General features: G+C 51.9%; 1 protein-coding gene across 1 annotated transcript in view; it reads left to right on the plus strand.

Annotated features, from left to right (window-relative positions):
- The window catches only part of Bcr (BCR activator of RhoGEF and GTPase), a 128,438-nt gene extending 108,047 nt beyond the window's left edge, over positions 1-20,391 (plus strand). Inside the window, exons 16-23 of the mRNA XM_033762357.1 lie at positions 1,654-1,785; positions 11,453-11,512; positions 12,892-13,001; positions 14,437-14,576; positions 15,620-15,754; positions 16,448-16,553; positions 17,159-17,321; positions 17,804-20,391. Of these exons, the coding sequence (XP_033618248.1) occupies positions 1,654-1,785; positions 11,453-11,512; positions 12,892-13,001; positions 14,437-14,576; positions 15,620-15,754; positions 16,448-16,553; positions 17,159-17,321; positions 17,804-17,893 (936 nt within the window). The 3' untranslated portion in view covers positions 17,894-20,391. The remainder of the gene's footprint in view (positions 1-1,653; positions 1,786-11,452; positions 11,513-12,891; positions 13,002-14,436; positions 14,577-15,619; positions 15,755-16,447; positions 16,554-17,158; positions 17,322-17,803) is intronic.
- The last annotated feature ends 634 nt before the right edge of the window (positions 20,392-21,025 follow it).

The following is a 21,025-nucleotide window of genomic DNA, read 5'->3' on the forward strand; positions in this document are numbered from 1 at the left end:
AATAATAAATAAATAAATAAATAAGCACCCAGGGGAGGGCCAGGGATTTTGCTCATTAGCCGCTGCCTGCCTCACAAGTGCAAGGGACTAAGTTTGATCCCCGGTACCAAAAAAAGACACACACACACACACACACACACACACACACACAAAACAACTCAGGAAGCAGTCAGAAGCCTTTTGTGTACTCTCAACCTCCAAGGATCATTTTTTTACAAACAGAATATATTTTAATTAAAATATGTGTAACTGTTTTTTTTTTTTTTCTAATACTGGGGATCAAACTCAGGACCTTGCACTTGCGAGGCAGGCGGTGGCACCACTGAGCTAAATCCCTAGTCCTATTTAACTTTATTTTAAGAAGTTAGGGGTGGAACTCAAGGAGTTGTGCATGTGGAGCACATGCTGTACTACTGAGCTAAACCTGTCTTAGTTACCGTTCTTGTTCCTGAGACAAAACACCCAACACCCAAAGTAAAAGGAGGAAAAGTTTGTTGTAGCTCAGTTTGTAGAGGTTCCATTCTGTAGTTGGCTGGTTCCAAAGCAGGGCAGCAAGGCACAGGGCCATTGCAAGGGAGAAACAGTCCATGGCATGGCAGGGCAGGCAGAAGACAGCAAAACAGCAAAGTAGTGGAGCAGCAGCAGCGAGCAACAAAGCAGCAGCTGCCTTCTTTCTGTCCCTTTCTATTACATCTGGGCTGCAAGTTTATTGATTAGTGCCACCCACACCCAGTGTGGGGCACCCTTAATCCCAGCATCACACCCTTATTCACACTCACACACCCTAATCCAGCCACCTTTGAAACTCCCCGCCTATGATGACATCAGGCTTTGAGGGGACATCTAGACACGAGCAATAACGACCCCCAGTTTATATTTTATTTCCTTGGAGCAGTTTTGGTTTGTTTGTTTGTTTGGGGTTTGTTTGTTACCAGGGATCAAACTCAGGACCTTGCACTTGGGAAGCAGGCGGCGGAACCACTGAGCTAAATCCCCGGTCCTCCTTGCAGCTCTTGATAGAAAGAATGAAGCATCCCCGGTGCCTCCTATCCCACCCCAACTACTGAAATCTCCACCAGAATAAGGCATATATTATCATTGGTGAACCAGGATTGACACATCCATAGGTGATATGAGGGTTCTCTCTTGCTGTCATATGATCTGTGGATTTTGACAAACGTGGTGACACATAGTGGCATAATAGTATCATACAGGATAGTTTCACTGCCCTAAAAGGAACTCATGTTCACACAATATCATCACCCTTTCTCCTGCCTCAGTCTCCTAAGTAGCTGGGATTACACGCGTGTGTCACCATTCCTAGTAAATACCTGTGTTTTTCCTGAGGACCCCTGTGGTTCTGATGCCAGTGGTGTAGGGACCAGCCTTGGCGATTCTGGTGTGTAGAGTTTGAATTAGGTTTGAGAGAGATTCAGAGCTTGTGTACCACAGTGTAATGTCGGTGTCACACACGGGAGTGCTCCTTAGATCTGAAGGCTTAAGTGAGGAGTGTCTCAAGGCGAGGTCCTGCTGGGTCAGCAAGGCACCGTTGTTGGCAGGCCATGGTTCAGAGGCTTTGTCAGCCCATAGAGCTGACCACCGCACACTGGGACCTGCTTGTTCATGCATAACTTCTTCTCTTTTGTCCCCTAGGAGTTTGAAATCGAGCTGGAAGGCTCCCAGACCCTGCGGATACTGTGCTATGAAAAATGTTACAACAAAATGAAGATTGCCAAGGAGGATGGCGAGAGCACAGACAGGCTCATGGGGAAAGGCCAGGTCCAGGTGAAGCTTCCTCCCACCCCACCTCCCCTCCTCTGGATGCTCCGTGATCTTTTTCCTAAGTGGCTCTTGGGAACAATGAGATGGCCTGGCTCTCGGGATAGGTGCAGATCTGAAACATCCACCATGGGAAGCTTGGGCTGGCTCCTTCACAGGTCCTTTCCTGCTGTTTTATCTGATTGCATAGCTTTTATATATCCCATCTTGAGCCCAAAGGAATTTCTCTTAAATTCCTCAGCTTCTCCATGGCCTTAGGAAAGCACAAAGGCAGAATAAGGTCAGATAGTGCCCTTAGGAAAGCACAAAGGCAGAATAAGGTCAGATAGTGCCATGGGCTTAAATTGCTAGCTACAGGGCCACCTGTGTGTGAGTTCCAGCGTCTACTCACTTGAATTAATTCTACTCTTTGGGGTCTTGACCCAGTTTCCAGCTGCATCCCTCAACAGGGTCCATACAAGCCCCCTAGAGTGGTATAGGCCCCCAGATGGGTCAAGAAAATGTGTCTATATAGGACCAGTGCAGGGTCCCAGGTCCTCAGCCTACTTTATTCAACCCTTGGAAACCACTACCGGTGTTTGACATTTCCTGGTTGGCAGGTGCTGGCGCCGGCTACCTTCCATTTCCCCTGGTCCTGCCCTACAGTTTTTCAAGGGTAACTGGGAGAAAGCCTTCCTCATAGCACGTCTTCTTGGGCTTACCTCAGCCAGTTCAGCCCCATGCTGCCCTGCAGGTGGGTCCATTCTTGGGTATTGCTTTCCACTGTCTGGACTTTGCACTAAGCGGGAGGGCTTGGCACCCTAAATGCCTTTGGGAGCACAAGGCTTACTATGAAGCCCCACTACCCTTCCCCAAGCAGGAAATAAAAATCATCTGTAGTAAACACTGCATGACAGGAAGGGTGACTCTTCTCTGAGTGATGCATGGCCTTGCAGCGAAGGCCCACATCTCCTTGTTGAGATGAGTAAGCCCTTGCTGAAACTCCATAGCCCATCCCCGCGGATCCTGGAAGATGCATGCTGATTTTCACCATGGAGGTGTGGCGGGGAACTGAGGCACTCAGCTTCCGGGGACTCCCTGTGCTGGACCTGAGACCAGGGCTAAGAGCAGAAGTGCTCCTCTGACCCTCCTGTCTCTGCCCCACCACGTGGCTGTCATTCCCCCCCTGGCTTCGTGTAGAATCTCATGATGGGCGTCAGCCACATAGGTGGGCTGCACCACCCTGCTTGGAATCCAAGGTGGTTTTCCTCTTTCGCTCTTCTGTGAGCGTTCTAATGCCGGTCTCCTTTGAGAGCCGGTGTTGCCACGTTTACCAAATGACAGAGTTTGATTGATGGCCATTTTGCTACTACAGCGAAGTACTGAGGCAGGCTACTTATAAAGAGGGAGAGGTTTATGTGCTCAGTTTTGGAGGCTTAAAGTTCAGGGTGGCAAAATCCCATTGGTTCAGCCTCTGGGGACGTTCCTCTGGGCTGCATTGCATCAAGGTAAGAGGGCCTGTGGGAAGAAGGATCACATCTCCAAACAGGAAACCAGAGAGCAAGGCAGAGGTCGGGCTTGATCTTAAAACCCAGGAGTCTGTCAGATGTGGTGGCACACACCTGTGATCCCAGCACTTGGGAAACTGAGGCAGGAGGATCACTGCAAGTTTGAGGCCAGCCTGGGCTACAAAGTGAGTTCAGAGCCAACTGAACTGTATAGCAACACCCTGCCTCAAAACGAAACAAAAACCCAGGAGTCCAATAAGCACTACCTGGAGTCCTTCCAAGGCTAGCTCTCCCAGTGACCTGAGGACCTGCTAGTAGCCTGCACCTGTCACACTGAGGGCCACCCTTCCAGCAAGACCTTGAGGGTCAACCCACATCTGAACCATAGCATGCGTTTTCTCGTTTGGTTCTTGCAGCATGTCTTTGAGAGGTCATTTGGCACTCAAGATGGTTCCTAACCTGCTCTGCATCTCAAGCCCTGGGACCTGCTCCCAGCCTGAATCTTACACGTAATTACAACTGAGCCCAAGGACACCTGTAGGCTGGGTGCCTCGCTCCTTTTATCGGCTTATCAAACAAGGCAGATTCCATCAGTCACTGACTTGACTCATTCACTCTTGAACCTCTGAAGCCATGGAAATGACTGAATTTGAACCAGGGCCTGTGAATACTGTCACTGGGTAACTGGAGGTCTCACTGAAAAAAGAACAGAATTAACACTCTTCCTCCTTTAGTACACCAAGCCCACTTTTGAAATTCCTCGCCATGATGCTACCGTACATAAACCAGATGTGCACACCACATGGGCTTGCTCTTCTCCTCAGACAGCCTGAGAACCAAGGGGAGGGTCAGTTTGAAAATGATGTCATGCGTAAGGGCCACTGGTTAAACTGACCTGACGGGATTCTTGCTGAAGGCTGGCCATGTGATCAGACACCACCAGGGGGTTGGCCAAGGGTGAGCAAAGGTTGAGGAAGGTGCAGGCTAAGTTAGTCCATCTTTTATGCTCCAAGGACAATTCTGCAAGAGTTTTCCCTTGCTGTTCTTCTCTGTCGGTACCTGTCAGGCCTCACTAGGATCCACAAGTGTGACTGTAGCAGAGAGGCTGTGAACTCTATTAAAAAATTTATTCCTGTGAAACTATAAGGGGGACCTTATTCGGGACCATTGAGATAGGTATAGGAGTATGGCAGTGGAGTGTTTTTTTTGTTTTTTGTTTTTTGGTACTGGGAATCGAACTTAGGACCTTGTGCTTATGAGGCATGTGATGCCACTGAGCTAAATCCCTGGCCCCTGAACATGGAGTTTTGAAGTAGGAAAGAGATTAGATTCAACAAGGGAAACTGAGAATTTGTATTCAAACAACAAGTTCAGAGGCACTCAGTAAAAAAGGACTGAGAGTTGAAAAGAGTACAGTACTCAGTTGAATTAGAATTTAAGGCAAGAATCTGCCAGGTACCATACCACATGCCTGTAATTCTACCACTTGGGAAACCAAGGCAGGAAGATTGAAGGTTTAAATCCCCCTGAGCAACTTGAGACTGTCTCAAAATTTAAAACGGGGGTAGGGCTGGGAGTGTAGATCACTGTGATGGCCTAGGTTCAATCCCCAGTACCGGGAAAAATAAAAAGACGAGAATCTTTGTCCATTCCCCCAGCCTCACCATGTTTCATGTGAACCGAGTGAGTCATCCCCACCCCCCACCCCCATCTTGTTTCCTTACCTCTAATGGGATCGGAAACCATGGGGCCCTCAGGGCTCAGTGACATTTCACTTTCAGTGACGTCACTGGTCAGTGTAAGCTGCTGTTTATTCTTATTATTTGTCATTGTCACTGTTAGTGAAGAGGTGGTAGAGAAGGCTCGATCTGGCTCCAGCCGTCTCATCACTGGGACACATGGCTCCTGGACCCTCATGAAACACAAAGGAATCTGAGCACTAGGTGAAGGGCCTTTGTGACTCATGCTGCGTAGGCGGTAGCTGGCCTGCCTCCTGGAAACCCAAGCTTCTGGCGGCAGGGGCTTGTTTGTGTGATCCCAGGAGGAAGGAAGTTGGAGGAGGGTGGCTTCTTTCACCCCCGCAGACACCACACTGTTTTCGGTAGGGTATACCCGGGAGAGGCGTCCATGACTCGCCGGGGCTCAGCCTTCCTGAGTCCAGGCTTTCCAGTGATGTCAGGCACCTGCATGCTGTGCCGTTGGGTGGGGGCCGTCTACACTAGCTGCTGGGAGTTGGTGGGGAGAGTGTGGCCTACAGTCTCCTGCCTCCCGGCAATACCTATAGACACCTTTGGCTCAGAAATCAAGTGGAGAGACTTCCTCTGAGACAAGGCCGTCGGCTTGGAGTGTCCGAGAGAAGACGGGAAGAAGTCCAGACGTAGCCAGGAGGGCAGGCCAAGAGAGACGGCCAGGATGGAGACTGAGTCTCCAGGGAAGCTGCTTCCGTACCTGGCCTGTGGGCAGGGCACATCAGAACCTTCCAGGGTTGGGGTCCTGGCTTGACTGTTCTTTGCTCCCCTAAATGACTTCGTCATGTCATGCGTAAGGGACATTCTGGCTCAACTCAGGCTCAACTCAGGTGTTTGCCCGTGTTCTTCAGAGGACCATCCTGATTGAGCTGTCAAGTCTGCGCATCCCTTCCTGCAAGATGGAGGCTCCACAACAGGAAGGTGGAGGTTTGCTCCTTTCTAGAACCGAGGATGGATTAGCTGGTTTGCTCAGAGCCATGAGCTAGAAAGACCAGGGGCATTAAGTACAGCTAGGACACACCCACCAAGGCAGTGCTGACTATCCGGGAAGAGTTGTTGCCCACAGAGTTCAAGCCCTCGGATTTGGGCTGGTGCAGGAGGCCTGATCCAGGGTCCACCTCGAGCTGGCCCTGAGCCTTCGTGAGCTATCTGAACAAACAAGACTACTGTGATCCACCTCAAGACGCTAGGAGTCTGCAGTGCCACCCTTGTGCTTGAGGACTTGCTGTGTGTGAGGCCCCAGGGATCCCAGGAACAAAAGACATCTGTCCCCAGGCTTCAGGATCCAAGGCTTGGAAAGAAAGTTACTATGGATGTGCCAAGAGCCAGAGCAGGCCCTGCCGCAGGGGCTACTCATGGCTCCAATGGCACATACTTTCAGGGCAAGGGCAGGGGACAGAGAAGGCTTCACGGGAGAGGGGACCCTGCCTTCAGGGAGGGACTGCTCAAGGGGAAAGCATCAGTGCTGAGACCAGCAGTAGTACATGACATGGAGTAGCACATTTGGGGTCAGGACCAGGATCCAGGGCAAATCACCAGTCTGCAAATCCCAAGACACTGGGAGCCACACAGCTGTTGGGAATTTCTGCCTTCTATCTTTTTCTTCCGTTGCATTGATTTATTAGTTTTCTAGGTTGCTGCATTCTCGCGCCCTGCTTGTTTCTTCTCCTTGGGGAGTAACTTTATATCCAGTCATGGAATTTTGTCTCCTCTCGTTTTTCCCACTTGTTCCATTTCTCCTGACCTTCTATGTGTCTTTCTGGGCTCGTGACTCAGATTTCAAGGAGGGTATCGGGCTGATCTGCCTCTGTTTCTAGAGCTTTGCCCGTTCTGCACGTTTCATATAAATGGAATCATGCCACTTTTTAAAAGTACGTTTGCAGTACATGCTTACATCTGAGGTTTCTTTCACATAGAATGTTTTGAGGGTCATGCACCTTGTGTTATCAATAGTAACTAAATACTCAGCCACACCCGTGTCCCACATTTTAGTTTTCTCCCTTCACCCGTTGACAGACACTTGGGTTGCTTTCAGCTTGGGGCTATTTTGGTTCATGCTGTGAACACAGTCTTGGTGTGAGCCTTTGCATAGATGAATGTTTCCCTTCTTGGGTAGACAGCTAGTCGAACTGTAAAGATTTTCTCTTCAGTGAGCTGTGTATGGGGTTCTCATTTCTCTGTACCCTCTCCAACACTAATTCACAGTCCATCTTTTTTATTATAGCCGTCCCCTTTTATTGAGCCTAGGGCTTTGCTCCCGTTCCCCTACTGAGCTATACCTACAGCGCCTTTATCCTTTCACGTGCTGCTGGAGACTGGTTGTGAGCAGATAGTTAAAACTGTGCCACGGCTCCAGAGACCAGATCACCATAGTGTGGGGTAGACCTGGAACATCACAGTGGGAGGCCAGATTTCTCTCCTGGAGAGCAGAGGGTGTCTCGCGGTCTCTGCAGAGACCCCAGGGCGTAGGTTACAGTACACAGTCTATGGAGTTTAGACAGGAACAGCTGGAGATGCCCTGCTGGACCTTCTGGACCTGTGGTGACACTTGTGGAGGAAGTTGTTGTTTGCCAGGAGGCAAGTGAGAAGGGACTGAGCATTTCCTTCTTTGGCCAGCTGAGTTATGCCCTCCCCCAGGGCAAGGGTGGGTGAGATCATGCACTGTGGTCATCATCCGCGGTGGTCCGTCTGTCCCTCCTTCCTGCAGAGGAAACGGGGCACTACTCGGTCCTCAGCGAAGCCATCATGCGGGTGGTCAGGGCTGCCTCAGGGGTGTCTACCCCTAGCTTGATGTAGGCCTACACCCCTCATCGCCTCCCTGGGATGGATGTGCTGGGCGGTTTTCTGGACAGGCCCCCCATCTTGCCCAGCCCCTTGGGAGATGAGTACCGACCCAGGCTGTCCTGAGATCACTCGGTGTGAGCAGACCGACCTTGGCCTACCCTGTCCCCTGTCCTGTGGTGGGCGCATTCTTCATGGAAACTCTGCACCCCCTGGGGTACTCTACATAGCGCCTGGCATTTGCTTTTCCCTTAACCTAGTGGCTTCTAGCTCTCCCAACTCAAACTCTACTTTTTCCACATCCTTGGGGGGTGTTAGTTGCTCTCTCCCCTCTCCCAACTCTTGACACCGTCTCCCTCTTCTCCCTTCTCTCCCCTCTCTTCCTCCTTGCCCCCCTCTCCCAATACTTTTGATGTTTATTTTTGACACAGTCTTGCTAACTTGCTCCAAGTTCCTGGCCTTGAGCTTTGATCCTCCTGCCTCAGCCTCCTAAGTAGCTAATGTTACAGTTATACATTAAAGGGTTGAAGATGTAGGTCAGTGGGTAGAGCACTTGCCTAACATGTACAAGTACCTGGATTCAATCCCCAGTACCACACACACAAAAAATTCAAGTCTGCTGCTTATTTGTTTCTCTGGTACTTTCAATAACTGTATGAGTGTGTGTGCAAGCCCTGAATGTACAACACCAGGGCCTGATCGCTGAGTTATTCTTTGTGCAGTTGCCCCTCTGCGAAGTACACATGTTCTTTGGAGCAGAGCCCACTTCAGGATGGTCTTTGCTGCTGGATCAATTGATTTGGGGCTGCTGTGTGCCTAGAAGGTAGAGACGGGCCAGGTTGGGGTGGGAGCTGGTTCTCAGTGCCCAGGAGTTGGACTCCCGATTAGCGCTTTCCTAACACTCAGCCAGCTTGCCAGACAGAATAGGGACCACATTCAGGGAGCTTGGGTCAATGGCTGAGAGGGTACAGGCCCTGGGGCAATCTGCAGTGTTCCCAGCCACAGCCTGTCTCTCACATGTTACTCAGTGTCTCCACATTTGCACCACAGGAAACCGGCCACTTGAGTAGGAAGGTCAGCCTTTCTAGGTTTAAGAGGAGACTGAGACGCACTGGAATTCCCATAACCAGTAGGCCCCAACTGGGGGGGTAGGGCATGTTTTTCCTATTCACAAACAAAAAAGTGGAATGCAGGGGTGATGGGAAACTTCAGCCTTGGCCAGCCAGACTGCGGGGCGGGGCTTCCCCTTAAGCCTGGTCAAAAGGGCCCAGTGCCTGAGGGCTGCCAGTGTGCTCCTGTCCAGCCTGAAGAAGTCGGAGCAGTGGGGCCAAGGATGCGAGAACCACTGTCTGCCCGAGCTGCAATGCAGGGCCTCCTTCGGCACTTCTACCCCAGCCAAGCAGGCCGGAGCCGGGTGGCCTCTGCTGAAAAGCGCCTGTGTGCTCCAGGCACTGCCCTGTGGAGCCACATCCGAAACCTGGTGTGCAGGGGCAAGGTGGGCCAGCAAGTGGGACTCAGTTGCCAGGTGGGCGGGGAAGGGTGAGGTACCTGTCATCCAGATGTCTCAGACAGCTGCTCCTCCTGTCCTGCTCACTCAGTCTAGGGGCTACTTGTCCATTGTTTGTGCCAGTTCTGGGTTTTAGAGGGAGAGGGGGCCTTTCTTCTGGGGTTCTCTCGTTTCTGAGGAAGGAATGGCACCATGTCCCCTTCCTCAGGCAGCCAGACACAGGGTGGTGGGGAGTTACATGCCCTGGTTTGGTATGGACCAAGAGTTCTGCTGCTCCAGAGCTAGGAAGGATCGTGTCATTCTCCTCTTGCCTCCTTGTACGAGGCCTGAGACTTACTTTTGCAGGGAAGCTCACCTTAGGAGATTTCTTTTTCTGGGTGGTTTGTGACTGCTTCTGAGGGTAGGGTCCCATGGGCTGGAGGGTGGCCTCTAAAAAGTCTCCTGGGATGGAAGCAAAGTGAGAATTTGTAACCACACGGCCCTTTGAATTAGGCATTCTTTCACTCCTTGACTTTTTTTGTCATTCTGGCTGTACATTTCAGGTCTTTTGAATGTTAACTAGTAGGATCTAGGAGAGAAGGTAAATCAGTAGGACTTGGGAGGTGCAGGCTGAGGACCATGTGCACACATCTGGGAGGTGGAAACAGCTGGGCTCCTAGGCCTACTCCTGAAGCCGTCCTTGTTTTCCACCTGCAGAAGGCCCCGTTAGCTGTAGTTTCTATGGTCTCTTGCAGCAGATAAATGTGTGATGCCTGTCCTAAGCTCTTCTCTAGGCCTAGCGCTGTTGGACACATGCACATGTGTGTTTGTGTGCACAGAAATCGTGAGGTGCAGTCCTTGCTCTTAAGTGGCTTTGACTGGTGGTAGAATCATCCCCTGAAGCGAGCGAGAATACAAATTCATGCATGATGTATGACACGTTTGTGGTGTTGGACAGTGGCTTCCTGACCTGGCTTTGCACCAGTCACCTGGGGAGGTTTCTACTTGTTCAAATCCCAGGTCCTTCTTGAAAACGTGGTTCTAGTTCTCCGCAGGTAGAGTTCAGGGAGATGTTTTTTTGTTGTTTTTTTGTTTTGTTTTTCAGTGCTGGGGATTGAACCCAGGGCCTTGCACACACAGGCAGGTGCTCTACCATTAAGCCACATCCTCAGCCCTGGGAGGTGTTTTATTGTTTTGTTTTTTGGGTTTGGGATGTTTTCGGTTTTTGTTTTGAAACGGGGTCTTGTTTTATAGTTCAAGCTGGCCTTGAACTTACTTTGTAGTTCACGGTGGCCTCAAACTCTTGGTGATCCTCTTGCCACAGGCTCCTGAGTGCTGGGATTACAGGTGTGCACAAGCACACCTGGCTCCAGGAGGTGTTTTTTCAACAAGAACCCCCAGCTTCTAATTGACCCAGCCCATCCAGTGCTCTCAGCTTTATGTGGGGGCTTCTGATGTAATGTGCTTATCAAACAGAGGGACAGAGACTTCAGACAGCAGAGCATGTGGCCTCTCCTTGAAAGGCGTCCGTTTAGGTCCCTGCCAAGCGCCTGCTGGACAGTGTTCTGTGGAGGTAGGAGTTCGAAGGGCTGCAGAGGAGCTTCCTGCAAACTCCCCACCCCCACTGTATAACTTGGGGCTGGGTTCAAGATCTTTCTGAGCCTGACACTAAGCCGTAGCACTGGCCTGGCCTGGAGGCTTTTCCTGCCACAGGCCAGACTGTGGCAAAGAGAGAAAACAGCATCTGTGATTCTCTGGACAGAAACTCTCGGGCACTATGCTTCCCAGAAGTCACTACTAAAATCGGTCTTCCCAAAATGTACCTTGTACCAGTTGCTTGCCCTCTATGGATGCATCTTGTGACGTCGTCAACTGATGAGGGGGAGGAGGACTTTTGACTCCATCATGGGAAGAAGGTCCTGTTAGTCACACAGGTTGAGCTCTGGCCCACGCAGCAAAGGTCTGAGAGCAATAAGGCCCTGAGTTTTGGGGCTTTCTAACAAGTTATTTCCTGTCTCTGTATCCTTCTTGGTTTCTGAATAGAGGTGTCAGCTGCATTCAGGCTCTGCTTCTAACTTAGGTGTAGAGCAGTAGCAGGTATGGGCTGATACCAGGCAGGGTCTCTGAACAGACTCCCAGGGCCGCTGTTAATACTGTCTGCTTGCTTTCAGCTGGATCCCCAGGCCCTGCAGGACAGAGATTGGCAACGGACTGTCATCTCCATGAACGGGGTAGGTACTCACTGGATTCTGTTGTTGCCTGCTCTCTGTAGAAGGTTACAGTGGCCCTTATTCCTCCCAGAGAGATCAGAAGAAGGCTAAGACTGAACTGATGGCTGAAGAGGGAGAGGTGCTTACAGAGCAGAGTTGCCATGGCAGGAATCTTCCGTCTGATGGCAGAAATGCAGTCGCAGGCCAGCCTATGAGCGTCCTCCTCAAAAAAGGTCTCACAGTGCCACCTGGCAGTGGGCGCCTCAGCCTGGGGCCCTAGATTTCCTATAGAAACTAAGGGCTCTGATGAGTCTTCAGTGATCCCTGGAGTATGTATACGGGTTGAGTATCCCTGATCCAAAATGCTTGGGACCAGTAGCATTTCAGGTTTCAGGGGCTTTTTCCCCAGTACAGGAATTGCCTATATGAAATGATGTCTTAGCAATGGGACCCAAGTCTTAACATGGAATTTATTTGTATTTTATATTTACCTTATACACATAGCCAGGGGGCCGGGAATTTAGCTCAGTGGTTCTGCCGCCTGTCTCACACACCCAAGAGCCTGAGTTCAATCTCCAGTACCTGCCCACCCCCAAAAAACCAAAAACATAGCCAGAAAGTAACTGTATATGTTTTTACCTGTCTGCCTAAGGTCATGTGTGGAATTTTCCATTTGTAGTGTCATGTCAGCACTCAAAGTTTCAGATTTTGTAGTATTTTAGTTTTTCAGATGAGGGATGCTCAACATGTTACCAGAGGGGTGGGGCTAAGTGTAGACAATAAAATGTAAATGTTTGGTCATTCTTGGCTTTTTGTTAGTTTTTTACATTTTCCTAATACCTTTTTTGGGGAGGGGGGGTGAACCCAAATCCTCCAAACTGTGCCCCCAGCTCTATCTACTTACTTTTTTTTTTGGTACCGGGGATTGAACTCGAGTCCTTGCTCTTGTGAGGCAGGTGGTAGAACCACTGAGCTAAATCCCCGGACTCTTACTTTTTAAATTATTAAGAAAAAAAAAAAAAAAAAAAAAAAGCTAAGCACATTGGTGCATTTCTAGAGTTCCACTACTCAGGAGGCTGAGGCAAGAGGATCATAAATTTGAGTTCAGCATGGGCTACATATCAAGTCCCTGTCTGAGAAAAACAAAGCAACAAAACCAGAAAGCAGTGGGGATTGTGGGAGCTGGTTCTAGAGAAGCCAGTCGTTCAGCCATTTTAACCATTTCTGCCTCGTGGCGAACTGGACAAGGCCTTCCCTGGAGGTGGCCTCACCTAGCTCGGGCTCCGTGACCTGCTTATCCGGTAGCTGCAAAGATGTATTGAGACCTGTAGGAGTCCCTGGCACCTCAGACCGGGAGGACCAAAAGGTGGAGATGCCTGAGCCCTTTCTTCCCACTACAGATTGAAGTGAAACTGTCAGTCAAGTTCACGAGCAGAGAGTTCAGCTTGAAGAGAATGCCTTCCCGCAAACAGACAGGGGTCTTCGGAGTCAAGATTGCTGTGGTCACCAAGTGAGTGGAAGGGAAGTGGGTTTGCGCACCAAGATGCTTCTGGAAGGAGCAGGCACAGCTCTGTGCATGGGGAGGCCTCCAGGGCCCCAGGAAGCACTCACTCTGTGTGCTTAGCTACCGCCTGTGTTTACGTGAAACCAGCTCCGGAACGTCCTCCTCTCCTCCCTCTGGCAGCAGTGGGCTGGTTCCTGCCTGACTCCAGGAACTGCCCAAGTGCAGTTTGCTTTCCTCACTTGGAATTTGTCATGATCCCAGGTTCCCGTTGATTGATTGTAACCCCTGCCCCTTTGTCATGAATCTGTTGCCAGGAGAGGCCCGTGTATTGGTTTGAGTGCCATTTTGGGGAATACAGGCCATTTCTTCCCAATTTCACTCCCTTCCTGAGGATGGGATCAGGCCAGGCCCCTGACTTTGTGGATTATCTGAGCTGGGGCCTGTATCGTTCATTCCTTGGGGACCTATTGGTGTTTCTGAACACCTCTCCTGTCCCCACGCCACTTTGTCAAAGCTCTGAGCATGAGTAGAGAGGACATTGTCCTTGGTTTTCCCAAATAAGCACCTTGATGAGGGTGATTTGTGATTTTAATGTGCTCCTAAATCCAGTTGCAAAGCAAAACTAAAGGCCAGGTTATGGTGGTACACGATTGTAATCCCAGTAGTTTGTAGGCTGAGGCGGAAAGATTGCAAGTTCGAGGGCAGCTTGGACAATTTAGACCCTCTCAAAATAAAAAAGGGTTGTGCATATAGCTTAGTGCTCCCTGGGTTCAATCCCCAGTACCACAAACAAGACAAAACAAAAGAAGTGCCAAAGGCCTCCCTCCCAACAGCAGTGACTTCTGTGATGTATTCTTACTGAGGGTCCTACAGGGAGGAGAAAAGCATTTAGAATTGCAGGGTGCACAGGCAGCCGTGTGGAGTCAGCCAGCTCATTCAGCAGATGTTTGTTGAGGGCCTGTCCCATGTAGAGCTCTCTCTTGAGGCCTGCAGGGGCAGGGGGATTCACTTCGAACAGCATTCGGGTGAAAGGGTCACTGCCATGTCCAGTCTCCCAACCTGGAGCTAAGACTGCCTTCCAGGAAGCTGTGCACCACCTGTTAATTCGGGGCCTGGGATTTTTAAACTATTTCCCGTGGCCAGCTTCACTCAGAAAAGCTTCCTGCAGCTGGGGGTGTAGCTCAGAGGTAGAGCACTTGCCTAGCATGGGCAGTGCCCCTAGTTCAGTCCCTAGCATTGGTGGGGAGGGAAGAAAGGGGAAGACCCTGATGAGACGCGTGCAGGGATAGCCGAGTTTGCAGGACAAGGGAAACATCCACAAGGCTCTGTCTGCAGCCCTGAGCCCAGTCACTTTCAGCACCTCCCTCCCCCACATCTCTAGGCGTGCACACGGGTGGCAGGGCTGCCAGGGTACTGAAGATAGTTCCTGTCTTCCCCACAGGAGAGAACGCTCCAAGGTGCCCTACATCGTACGCCAGTGCGTGGAAGAGATCGAGCGCCGAGGCATGGAGGAGGTGGGCATCTATCGCGTGTCTGGAGTGGCCACAGACATCCAGGCCCTGAAGGCAGCCTTTGACGTCAGTAAGTGTCACCCAGGCAATCGAGGTGTATCTGGTGGTGTCCACATGAACGCTCCCAGCGTGTCCTCTTTGACCTTTGCCTGTCACATCATTCTCTACATTTTCTTCATTTACTGTTTCATTATTTAAAAATCCAAGCTGAGAAGGGCATAGTGGCACACACGGATAATTCCACCTACTGTGAAGCTGAGGCAAGAGGACTGCTTAAGTCCAGGAGATCAAAGCCAAGAAAAACAACATAGTGAGGCCCCCATCTCGGAGAAGAAAACAAGGGGTTCTTAAAGCATCTTAGCCACGATTGCTAAGTTGAACCAGTTGCTTTGGTGGGCTGAGCTGCTGCCCTGGGGTGGACAGGAGGTGCCAAAGCCCAGGGTCAGTACATTCTGACCATGCATTATTTAAGGACGTGGTGAGGAAAGGTTATAAACTTATCCCTGCTTTTTCTTACTGGGTCCACCTGTCTCACTCACCCTCACACGCTACGAGAGAGGCAGAACTATCCCACTTACCAGGGAAGGACACTGAGACCCCAGGGGATCAGACCCTTCCCATCATCCTCAAAAGCAATGGCACAGAACCAGGACCCGTCAAGACTCTGTGCTTGCACATTCCTCACAGCGCACCTGCCACCCACCCTGACCTCTGGAGCCGCTGAAGGCCCAGCACCCCTGGGTAGGCCTTGCTTCTTCTGGGCAATGAGAGTGGGCCACCTATGGTATGGAGGACCAGTGGCCAACACAGCCCAAAGGTGGCACCAGTTTAAACCCGACCATGGCTCAAATAATCCTTCCTTAGCAGAGGACACTGGCACCCAGGCATTTGCTGCAAGAAAGGCAGAGCTGTCTGGCCCAAGTGGCCAGGTACATCTACCTCGTTTCTCTTCGGCCTCTCTCGCTAAGCAGGGTAGAAGGGTGGGGATGCACGGGAGGGGCCGCTCGAAGGGGCGGGTCCCACACAGTGCAGCCTGCATCAGCCAGGGCCGGGCCTGGGGGAGCCCTGGCTTAGGACCCACGAGGGGGCTCTCCGTTTCCACACTCTCCTCAGATAACAAGGACGTGTCGGTGATGATGAGTGAGATGGACGTAAACGCCATCGCTGGCACACTGAAGCTCTACTTCCGCGAGCTGCCTGAGCCCCTCTTCACCGACGAGTTCTACCCCAACTTTGCCGAGGGCATTGGTGAGCACTGGAGGTCTCGGCCTCGTGGGAGACAGCTCCCCCGCCCCTCTCCGTCATTGACACCCTTGGGAGAGAACCTGAGCTGTGCCTCTCCGCCGTGGTCAGCCTTTCAACCTGACCTGAGAAACCTGGCTGCATGGGCTGGGAAGAGAACCTCGTCTGTCTTGGAAAGCTCTGCTGTCCCTGCCCCTTCAGTGGCCAAAAAGGTTAAGCACTGCCCATGGACCTCCCCCAGGTGCCGTCCTGAAGGTCACAGACTTCCTTCCTGTCGACCAGGGCTGGATGTGGCTTCCCAGGCTGGCGGACATCTTGCCTCTCTAACCCCAGGTCCCTGGCCCAGTCAGGCAGTTCAGGCACAGCCTTGACCCAAGTCAGCCTGCAGGTGACATGCAAAGGAGGGTCTAGCACATGAGGACAGGACCCCTTCGGCAAAGGACTTGGGCTGCCCCACATGGAAGTGCCTCCAGAGTGCGTAGGGCAATGAGAGAGCCTCCCAGTGCTTGCCCAGGCAGGGGCCTTCCAACCCTCATCTTCCACTGTGCCTGGAGTCCAGCACTGTGGAAAGGCGGACAGTGGTGGGCCTGGACAATCCAGCACTTTGCATCACAGGCCCTGTATGCTCCACTGAACACCCTCAGCAAAGGTCTGCAGCCTACGGTTATGATCCTGAGAAGTAACCCTCGCCTTCTGCAGCTCTTTCAGACCCTGTTGCAAAGGAGAGCTGCATGCTCAACTTGCTGCTGTCCCTCCCAGAAGCCAACCTGCTGACCTTCCTCTTCCTTCTGGACCACCTGAAAAGGTAACCCCGGCCTTCCATGGGGACCAAGGGCTCCAGGACCCCAGGAAGCTGGGTGCCTTTTCTCCCTATCAAGCTGCAGTTGCTCACCCCTCTGGGGACTAGTGTCATGCCACCCTTCTCCCTCTGCACCCAGCCTTAAGCAAAAAGCAGTCCACTCCAGTCCCAGCCACCAACACACTTGGACTCTCCTCTTCCCTTGGGTCATGGCTTGGAGCTGTCTCAGCTACCTGTTAGCCTCAAGTGGTCTTTTCCCTCAGACCCAAAAGCACCAGAGATGGCGTCTGTTTTCAGCACAACCAGAGCTGAGCTCCCTCCCTCCCTACATGGCTGTGCTGGGGGGACCAGTATAATACAAGGCAGCAAGGAGCATCATCTACTGCCATGTTCCCTGAGGACTCTAGGTGATGTCAGACCAGTATCCTGGCTGGGCAGGTTGGCTCACACCTATAATTTCAGCACGGGGGAGGCTAAGGCAGGAGGAGTACTGCAAGATCCAGGCCAGCCTGAGCTACAGAGTGACTTCAAGGCCAGCCTGAACTACAAAGTGAGACCCTGTCTCAGAAACAGAAACCCAAAACTGCATCTTCTGCTTTGGCTCTTCACAGGGTGGCTGAAAAGGAGACAGTGAACAAGATGTCCCTGCACAACCTCGCCACGGTCTTTGGTCCCACGCTGCTCCGGCCCTCGGAGAAAGAGAGCAAGCTCCCCACCAACCCCAGCCAGCCCATCACCATGACTGACAGCTGGTCCCTGGAGGTCATGTCCCAGGTATGGGAAACTGACAGACGCTGACCTCTGCTTGTCCCACCCCAAGTCCTGCCAACCATTCCTACCCTCATTGTATACAGGTGATGGCTAAGAGTTAGTGAGAGAGCCTTGCCTAGACACACAGGGCTGAGAGAAGGGAGGGCCCTGGACACTTCCCTCTGTGCCTTGCTGGGTTTCACAGGGCCTGCTGTCCTTTGGGTGCACCTAGCCTGAGCCTTAAGCCCAACTCACACTTCTTCAGGAAACCTATCCCACACCAGATTTCTTACTGTGAGGAGTAAGAAATGTCACCTGGGGCTGGGGTTAGCTCGTGGTTCTGGTGCCTGCCTTGCAAGCACAAGGACCTGAGTTCAATCCCTGTACCAAAAAAAAAAAAAAAAAAAAAAGATGTCATTTGAGCTTGTCTTGGGGGCATGGGCCAAGAAGACTTCCCCACCTGTATCTCTGAATACCCTCTGAGCCACTTTCCTCTTCCTTGGCAGGTCCAAGTGTTGCTGTACTTCCTGCAGCTGGAGGCCATCCCTGCCCCAGACAGCAAGAGACAGAGCATCCTGTTTTCCACTGAAGTCTAAAGGCCCAATATTATCTCCTTACAAGGCCAGCAGAACTATTTAGAAACCTGTGGCGAAATGAGCAGAGTGGAAACAGAACCTTCTTGAGGTGTAATTGGGCCATTCTTAAGAGCAGGGCTGTCAGCCAAGAGAAGTACAAAAAGCAGGACAGATGACCTGCTCAGGTCTGTGCCTGGCAGGTCTGCAATCTTGGGCTGGCCTTGGACTGTGATTTTCCATACAGCCACCAGAGGGCTCCTCACGCAAGCATGTCTCCACGTGCAGGCCTGGTACCAGGGAGAGGCGGCCAAGGGAGTGGTTTTTATGAGTTTTATTTATCAGAATTTAAAATATTTCTACTGGATCACTTGTCAAGATGCATCCTATCCAACAATAAGGGAACATCACCAGTTTCCCTCACTGTCGTGTCTTGAATAAAGGCTGCTACTGCTCTATATTAGGGAGGGGACACCGCCCTGTCCCTGTGTGGGTGGGGGCACCTTGGTTTCTCTGATTTAGAAATTCAACTTCGTTTGTAACAGGGTTTGAGAAGCTAAGTCAACACTGGTGTAGCATTTTGACTGTTTTCACTGCTTGCTTTTTCTTTCTAGGATTTCTGTGCAGAAATGGCCCATTTCCTGCTCTTTCTTGTTGCTTTGTTTTGCTATTTGTGTGCTCCTCAGAGGTCAGCTCCACCTGCGCCCGCAGCCATGGAACGTCCAGGGACTGGACACCAGGGGGACAGCAGCTCAGGCCACCCACCTTGCGGTTCTTTCTGCCGGGAGAGTGCGGCATCCACCGATCCCACTGCCTGCCTGGCATCGCTCTCCTTTTGGGCTTAAAAAGACCTGGTTTCCCCCGCTTCGCTCTGCCTGTGCTCATGCTGTCCTTGCCCCCACCCCACGCAGATCGCTTCATTTCCTTCCTCCCAGATGAACAGACTCAGTTAACTTTTGTAAAACTTCCTCTCTGCAGCAGCAGCTTGCTGACAGCCTATTTTAAAACTTTGATCCGAAATAGCCTTTTGATACTTGAATATTTTTAAGTTTTATACATAGTTTCTAATTGTTTTCCTAACAGATTCAGATACCTAGTAAGACATCTCTTACTAAGTAAGAATGTACTCTGGGCAGACCGTGTCCTGGCAGCATTTTTCCTCCTCTCAGCGCCAGCTCCGTTTTTACCTGGAGTCACTTCTGATGCCTCTGAACATCAGACCCATGGGGATGAGGGGCCCTCGCCCTAGAGCAGGAGGAAGGATGACACTGCCGCGGCCCCTGCTTCCCTTGCTCCCCGCACTCGTGCCAGAGCTGACTACCCAGCCTAGAGAAAAGAACCCTGGGGAGGCCATCAGGTATTTTAAGAAGCAAACCCGTGGATAGTTGCATCACACTCTTAAAGGCGCTTGGGGCAGGGGGACAGAAGAAAGGAAGTAGAAGCGACCCCCGTGCTGGTCTGCGGGGGAAGGGATGCTGCGAAGCACAGGAGGGCAGCAGGGCATGACTCAGGAAAATGTGTGTTGGTTGTCACATAAAGGTGCCAGTGCGTGGTGGGACAGTGTCCCATGACCCTTCTCATGTCCAGGGAGGAGGGTGTGTCAGTGGGTAGCTTCTGCCAAGCCTGCAGCGCGTGGGGAAGTCCCTGGCCGCCAGGGCTAGACCTCCCCCGCTGTTCCCTCTGCTCGTGAACCTGCTGAGGCAGAGGGCAGAAAACAGTCACTGACGGTTCTCCATCTGTGTACAGCGTGTGTTGTGCTTTTTTCTCACGGAAAGCAGAGCTGCCCTCCCGGGCGGTGAGGCGACAAACAGCCTCTGCCTCTGCACAGTTCTGGGCCCAGGGCTCCTCTGGCCTGGCTGCCCATACCTCTGCCTCAGCAGCCCTGCGAGGGGAACACAGTTTGCTTCGAAAAGCCCAGCCCGGCCCTTGTTTCTGTTCCCGCTGGTGTCACATTTGCATCTGTCGCCTTGAAACTGGAAAGCAATATATCAATGTCTGTGCCAATTCTCATTCCCCTGCCCACCTTCATCCTCTACTTGTTATTTATGTAGGGTGTGTGCTATTTAACAATGGAATGACCACTCTCTCTTGTGTAATTGTAGAAGAGCTCGCTCCACCACTGGGCTGTGGTGGTGGTGGTGGCTTTGGAGCTGGGGCTGCCTCCATTAAGCCGTGTCGTGCCTAGCAAGCCATGTGGGTTGGCAAAGCCGGCGTGAGGCTGGAAAAATAGTGTCCCAGGAGTGGGGAGGACTCGGCTCTCCCTCTGCAAAGCAGGTGAGGGCCCAGAGCCCGGTGTGACCGTCCGCAAGGCTGGAGAGGCCAGACTGCAATGCAGGAACTGCTGCTCTCTGCCTCGGGACCCGGGAGCAGCAAACTCCAATTCCTGGCAGCAGCCTAGCCTAACCCCGAGTGGTGGCTGGTCTCTCAGCAGCTGTGATCTGTGTTTGAATTCAGCCATGTGTACACCACTGTGGGGAGGAGGACTACTGACACTTTTATTAAAGTTACCTGAGACTACTTGAGTTAGTGGTGGTTTCTGGATTCTACAGAAAGACAATACTCAGAGCCTTTGGGAGGAAGTGCTGAGCTTCCTGATGGAGGGTGGGGTGAGTGGCAGAGCTGGAGGCAGCAGGTACAGAGGGAGGTTGGATGCTCAGGTGGCCGTGCCGGTCAGTCTGGCCGCAGCTGGGGAGGAGGTAAGCACTCACTGCTGCGGGAAGCCTGGCCCGGTAACGTCCGGACACAGGAGCAGTGGTGATCCCAGGAGTGTGGACAAAGGACTGGTTTAGACAGGGACTGTGGCCCTGGCCAAGCTGGAGGAAGAGAAGACATGGCCATTTTAGCCACCTCCCGCCTTGCCCTCAGAGGCCCGCCCAGATTACAGGGAAGCTGCCCCAGTAGGCAGGCCTGCCACATCATGATCTGTGGTGGTCTTGGGAGAGCAGGGCTACATCCCCGCAGCCATCAAATTTCCCTCAGAACATCAGGTCATCCTGAGGCTCCCAGAGGAAGCGAGGTTCACCTGACAGACTGCAAATAGCCAGTGAGGTGACCACAGCGTGGGCGAGCTGTCTTTCTTGGGTTCCCTGGTTCTCATCAGGGCCTGGTCAGCCCTGCCGGGGGTTCCGTGATGGTCTGGCTGCGGTGTGAGCTTTT

Source organism: Fukomys damarensis, unplaced genomic scaffold, assembly GCF_012274545.1.
Source record: "Fukomys damarensis isolate Sample0158 unplaced genomic scaffold, DMR_v1.0_HiC HiC_scaffold_12, whole genome shotgun sequence".
Taxonomy (NCBI): Eukaryota; Metazoa; Chordata; class Mammalia; order Rodentia; family Bathyergidae; genus Fukomys; species Fukomys damarensis.